The following is a 7,092-nucleotide window of genomic DNA, read 5'->3' as shown; positions in this document are numbered from 1 at the left end:
TGAAGGAGATTTTATGACGGAGATGCAACAAATGTTCGATCAGATGTTTAGTGAAATCGGTGATGATGTTGCAATAACTGAAGTCACCACCGAAATCACCAATCAGACAATGCACTGCCGCATCTTTTTTTATTATACTAACGATTATCTATTTTACTGTATACCATGCTTTATGGATGAACAGTTATTAGCGCATGAAGACTTTAAAATGGTGAGATGTCACCGCACCGAAACATATGAAGTTCTTCTGATTGAACAAGTCTTCAACTGCGATAAGTGTAATAATTCATTGGCAATTATTATAAACTCAGATATGTGTCAGTCATGCAATCCATAAATGTCACCAGTACCTTTGTCATCACCACTGCCTTTGTCGTCACCACTGCTTTTGTCGTCATCGTCACTGTCATCATCGTCGTCGTTTGTCATCATAGCTCATGTTGTTTTTTTATGCTCATGTTTTTTTTTATGCTCATGTCGTTTTTATCAATTGCTGCTCATGCGGAAAATAATTCCTTGGACAAAGATAAAGGAGCTCCACGAATTATGGAATCTATAATTGGTAAGTATTAAAAACAAAATAAAAAAAAATTTGTTATTTATGTATAATATTATTAAAAAAATTTTTTCTATTACAGAAGAATTATTTTTGGTGTGAAGCCGTCACTTTCATCAAATTACAAAAAGCGTGAAGCCAACGTCACCGGCGCCTTCATCATAATCATCACCATAATCATCATCACTATAATCATCATCACTATAATCATCATAATCATCATTGTCATCATTGCCATCACTGTCATGATCATCTGTATCACCATCGTTATATTAATCATTCATTCATTCATTTATGTAAAATCGCTAATGTATATTGTCATGCGTATGTATTCTAGCGTAGTATATAAGATTTTATACAAATCATGTATTAGAGACTAAAAATATGTAAAAATCTGAGCTCTAGGAGCACGAGCTCTCATTATTTTTCCATACAGTTTAAATGTTAATGTTAGTGGATAAAATAAATCTTACAGAAACACTAAAGATTAGTATGAGAATTAAAAATATAAAATCCGGGTGCTTTTGTGTCTTTAATTCTGATAATAGTCTTTAGTGTTTCTGTAAGATTTATTTTATCCACCAACATTCGCAATGTATGGGAAGAAAATTAATGAGAGCTCGTGCTGTTCCTTGAGTTTTCAGATTGTACACTGCTAGGATTTAGCTCTTACCATTCCTTGACTTTTAATATTTGTACATCGCTAGGATTTTTGTAGATAAAATGTAACTATTGTATAAAGAATAACTGGTATAGAATAATATAATTTAAAAATAAGTAGTAAAATGTTAAAAAAAGCTGCGATAAATGCAATAACATGAAAATGTATAATTTAAAAATATAATTAATAAAAAAATGATAAAAATGGAAAACTTTTTAGTAAAATTTTTTGAAAACACCTTGTATTGTTTGCATTTCTTTTCACTTAGTCTCTTGTTCAATTATCGCTCTCACTCACACTCTATCGCGCTCTCACTCACATCCCTTGTTAGCAATCACTTCAAGATGTGTAGCATGCATGGGTTTCGCTAGATGCGATTCTTTTTATACCTGTGGTAAAAAAAAAAAATCTCATGTTCTTTCAAGATTCGTTTCAAGATTCGTTTCAAGATGCATAATGTTCTACATGCCTGTGCGTTAAAAAATCTTTTTTTCTCGTATTCATTCTTGCCATTCGGTATTGCGTTTAAGTGTCGTTCACGCTCTCACTCTTTCACGCTCTCACTCACACCCGTTAGAAATCGTTTCAAGATGTTATCGCTAGATACACATGCCTATGTGATGAAAATCTTTTGCGTCTTTTTTCGTCACTGGATCCTTTATATTGCATGACCATGCTTCAGTCTCGTACGAGTATTTCAGTTAGGAAGAAGTTTTTTGAGGAAGGAAGTAGAAATTTGTGAGAAAGAAAGTAGAATTTTGTAAGGAAAAAAGCAGAAATTAAAAAGAAAAAAATGTCTTATTTTGGACAACAACGTAAGTACTTTAATAGTATTTATAAATGTATTGTATATTATTCTTTTAATTTTTTATTTTTAGCAAAGCAGCAGATGTGTGTCAATTTCAAAAAAGGATGTTGTAATAATCCAATCTGCAAGTTTGTACATAATTATAGGTATTGTTTTAAATACCAAAATACCAAGTGTACAATCGCGAAGTGCAGATATCTCCATGTAACGAGCGTAGCACAAGCTCGTTACGAAACCACTGGCGTGATGACGGATCAGTTAAGATATGAGATTGGGCGTACTCTACAAAATACGAACATTTGTGGAGACTATAAGAATGGTCAATGTTCGCGTGAAAATTGTCAGCGCCGGCATATCGGGCACCAAGACGTGTTAGATTGTGTGGTGTGCTGCGAGACAATAGTGAGGGACACATTTGGTGCAGCAAATTGTGGGCACATATTTTGCAGCACCTGTGCATTAAAATGTAAGGGACCTTTCCAAAACGATGACGTTTTAATAGTGGTGTGTCCGGTATGTCGGTGCGTAGACGAATATGAACAGTTACTCTAAGATTAAGGCTAATGTTTTTTTGACAGTTATGTTTATTGCTTTTTGATGTTTTTCACGTTTTTGTTGTTTTTCACGTTTTTGATGTTTTTCACGTTTTTATGTTTTTCACTGCTTTTTTGATTTTACGCTATTGTAGTATATTGCGTTTTATAATTTAAGATAATTATAATATGACATAGTATAAGATAACATTTGCGTTTTTAGTATATAAGTTAATGTATCCACCACGTTTTAGTATATAAGTTTAATATTTTTGCGATAATTAGATTTTGATGTTTTTAAAAGAATAAATGCATTTTTTTAATTAATAAAAAATTAAAATTTATTTTTGAAAAATAAAATTATTTTTTTCTTTTAGGTACATATAATTAAAAAACTAAACTTATAATTTTAAAAATATAAAATTTATTTTTTCATAAAACTAAAATTATTTTTTCTTAACATATCAAATTAAAAACATATAAAAATAACTAAAACTTACAAACTAAAAAATTTTTGCATATAAAATATCAAAATTACATATATAATTAAAAACAAAAAGAAGTTAAAACTAAAAAAATGTTTATAAAATTAAAAAAAAACTAAAAACTAAAAAAACGTACAATGAAAACTTACAACTAAAACTTACAACTAAAACTTACAACTAAAACTTACAACTAATTGACATTTTTTTTTTTTAATTGTGATCTGAAACAAAAAATGTTTTATTAAAAAGATGTGTAAAAAATAAAAAACAATAAAAATATGTACTTACATAAATTTCTTCTTAGTTTAAACTCTTTGCACACTATGCAACGATATGCCGGTATAGGGCCGAATAAATAGAACGGCAGTTCATTGATGCACAGTGTGCAATATGTGTGCTCACACACAAGACCTTGTATTGCCGTAATATGCGGCACCATGCAAAAATTGCATCTAGGCATTTGATCTTCTGTAAATAAAAATTATAAAATTAAAAAATTATAAAAAAAAATTTATAAAAATAGTTTTTAAAAAAAAAAATATTTTTAAAAATAGAAAAAACTTACTTTGAAATTTGTTATTTTTGCATGAGATGCAGTCCCATATGCATTCTCCGATTAATAATTTTGTACATGTATGCGGTTGTGCTTCCTTCGGGTACGTTTCTCGTAATAAAAATGCGATGCGTTTTAATTCGTGGTATATCCTCATCGTCATTGGTCGCACAAGGTTGTTAATATCGTCCACCTCATCTTGCGTGAGGTGGACGAATTTGCATGACCGACCGGCTAAGCACGATGCCTTTGTGCACCGCCGGATTTCGTGATGCATTTTACACTCAGCTCTCGAACATACACGGATTAAGTAATCTCGACAACTCATGATGGTAAATTAGAAAAAAATAACAGGAGCTTTGGAAAAATAGGAGCACAAAAAAAAAAACAACAAGAGCACAAAACAATAAAAAGCAAAACAATAAAAAGCAAAACAATAAAAAGCAAAAAAACTGCAGTCTACACTCTCCGACTGACAAGTGAACAGTGAGAAAAAATATGTGCTGCGTTTCTATTCCCCACCCCGTTTCCATAAGTGTGTTCGTAAATGCGCTCATGATTAGAAGCGGATATACATATGAACGAACCTAAGGTCCTTTTAACACCCTTTTTACACACCGCACATAACGATATTGTTTTTCACTGTGTTTGCGATGCAACTGATTCAGTCGGCGTTTTATCCCATTTAAATTTTTTTGCAATACCTATTTGTATAAATAATGTAGATACATCTATCATAGGCACGTTTTCCGTTTGCCCGCCTCTGAGATATGAAACAAGTGCAGCATTGTCACTGAGAACATCATTGATAATGATCCATCCCTGCGTTTTTTCCATGATGATTTTTGCGTGCACAACCTCCTGCTCCGTCCATACCTGAGCTCGCAGAGGCAAGATTCCATTTAAAACACATGGTATTGCTTGCCACCTCATTTCATGGAATTGGCTCTCTAGTCGTAAACATTCATGCGGCATTCTTTCAGTTGTGCGAGCCCAGTCGCGAAGATTTACAGTAATCGAAGTAGCACCGACGTACTCGATGATCCCTCTTTGCCATTTTGAACCTTCGCGGATGGCAACGAGAGTTCCTATTATTATTTCATTCGGTGACAGTATCAGTTGAGATGCTGCAAATCTCATGCGTAAGGCCATTCGTTCCAGCATTTCCTTATGAGCTGCTTCATCGTTGATTAATTTCACCCAAAACATTGTAGGTGATTGTACGCGTACCACGCGTACCTCAATCGGCCAAGTGGACAGCTGTCTTACGTCGATGTTGGAAATCATCTGAAAAAATAAATTAAAAAATTTAAAAAAGTATAAAATTATAAATTTTTATGTATTAAAATGGTTTTAAAAAATATTTAAGAATATATAAGAATATATACTTACAATTTTTGGTGACAAACGATGACGATCAATTACTGATGAGTGGTTGCAAGGAACTGACTGCTCGACGGTTGAAGGATTCATCTTGAGCCAAATTGTTTTCATGTTTATAGAGATAAAAATTATCATTCTCGTTCTCACTCACTTTGCCCTCGTAAACATATGTGCACTCGCTTCAACCCTCATTTATAAAATAGACTATGCAGAGATCAAAGGCTGTGCGGCTAAACGCAAAGACTCTGCAAAACAGAGGGTAGTTGCTATTCGATGGGTGTACATTTCTTTTGTCGGAAAGAAATAAGTCAACGTTTTAAATTCCGAGAAGTAAAAGTTTTTTAAAATAATTTTAGACGAGGGTAACCGAATTTTTATCTGAAAGAGATAAGCTAACGGTTTTTACTAACGGTTTTTAATATTAGCAAATGACTCAATATAATTTGAGAGAGGGTAAGAAATGAAATCACATGATTAATTGGTAGTAGGGGTAGGATATAATGCATTCGTTATACCTCTTTTGTCACAATGCGTGAATCTCATTAGTGATTGAGCGATCGACGACTATGTATGAAATGAACAACGAAGAAATCGAAGTTGATGAAGAAATAGAAGTTGATGATGAAATCGAAGTTGATGAAGAAATCGAGATTCATCCCTTGTCGGAGGATAGTGCTTGCAACACCGACGATGATGAAATGGTTGAAAATACTACGCGGAAAACGATCAATTTGCAGAATTTAAGCGCGATTACTCCGCGTACGAAATTTTGCGCTATATATTTTTATTACGGTGACGAGCGAGGATACAACGTGTGCGCTTCTTGTTTGATATCGATGCAATACGATTTATATGACCCCATCTTCAAGATTCGCAAACACGTTGTAGGATCTTATGACAGTCTCTACGGTACGTGGTGCTCGAATTGCAAAGCTGCAACGTTTGTTATAATCTCGTGTGATATGTGCCCGGTGTGCACAACTGCGTGAACGAGCAATGTACTTCGATTCTACATTCGCGTTAATTGCTAATGTAGGTTTTTTTGTATTTATTGCTAATGTTGTCTTGCTTATGTCGTTGTTTTTGTTGTATTTATCGCTAATGTTGTTGTTTTGTTGTATTTATTGTTAATGCCGTATTTATCGTTAATATCGTTGTCTTTGTCGTACTTATTGCTACTGTTGTTGTCTTTCAACTTTTGAGTGCGCGAGACGTATGATAAACATAAAAATGGATCGAAGTTTCCTCGAAGAAGAAGAGCGTCAACTCCTGCTGCAGGCTAACACCGTGACTACCTTGGTAGAATTTTTCACTTGGGCTGAAAGATGTGACGAGCTAGTAAATCAGCTCGAGGAACGTAGCCGCGCTAAGCGAGCGCGCGTATCCGTCGGGTGCGCGCAATCCACGGTGGCGAGTATCGCGCGACTCCTGGGTGCCAAGAAACATTTATACGAACGTTACGTGCACCAGGGTGGTGAGTACGCGAGCACTAGTGCTGCCGACGGTGATGGTGACAAAACGACTAATGAACTCGATTGGCGTGAGATCGAGACCGCGTTCAAAAGTCGTATCGCAACGGGTGTGGTGATAAACACAAACTATATCGAGCCGCTGCGATTCCTGGAGGATGCCGGTAACGTGGTATACGAGCGCATACGAGACATCGTGCTTAAAAACAATTGTGTAAAAGTGAATACTGCGTTCAACGGTGAGTTTACGGCTGGGGATAAACGCGCCAACAAAAGTATAACCACGAAAAACTGTGAGATTTTTCAAGAAACGGATGTGCGCGAGTGGTACCGGCTACACGTTGTCGAACCCACGCTGGCTTCTCTCGAGGAGTTTCAGGAGCGTGACAGCGGATGGGCGTTGTCGCGAATTTTGAATTTGATAATCAACGTAAATAAGTACAATCCGATGCGCGTGGGATGCTACGTTACATTGCCACGGAAGTTAGCCGCTAAAAAAGCAGTGATATGTGTAAAGTCGATGGACGATAAGTGTCTCGCGTGGTCGGTAGTGGCGGCTCTGTATCCCGCGAAGCAGAACGTGAATCGGGAATCGTCGTACCCGCATTACACAACGGTGTTGAACGTCGAGGGTGTACAGTTTC

General features: G+C 35.4%; 1 protein-coding gene across 1 annotated transcript; it reads right to left on the bottom strand.

Moving 5' to 3' along the window:
* Positions 1-4,235: 4,235 nt before the first annotated feature.
* LOC139112983 (uncharacterized) lies at positions 4,236-5,287 on the bottom strand. The gene is made up of 2 exons (XM_070673897.1): positions 4,989-5,287; positions 4,236-4,883 (listed from the first exon to the last, which is right to left on the bottom strand). Exons 1-2 carry the CDS (start codon positions 5,112-5,114, stop codon positions 4,236-4,238), a joined length of 774 nt encoding a protein of 257 aa, XP_070529998.1. The 5' UTR covers positions 5,115-5,287.
* Between the last annotated feature and the right edge of the window lie 1,805 nt (positions 5,288-7,092).

The sequence above is a fragment of the Cardiocondyla obscurior genome, unplaced genomic scaffold, assembly GCF_019399895.1.
Source record: "Cardiocondyla obscurior isolate alpha-2009 unplaced genomic scaffold, Cobs3.1 scaffold79_0_72279, whole genome shotgun sequence".
NCBI classification, from domain to species: domain Eukaryota; kingdom Metazoa; phylum Arthropoda; class Insecta; order Hymenoptera; family Formicidae; genus Cardiocondyla; species Cardiocondyla obscurior.
Note: the sequence above shows the minus strand (reverse complement) of the source record. Positions and strands in the feature narration are given on the sequence as shown.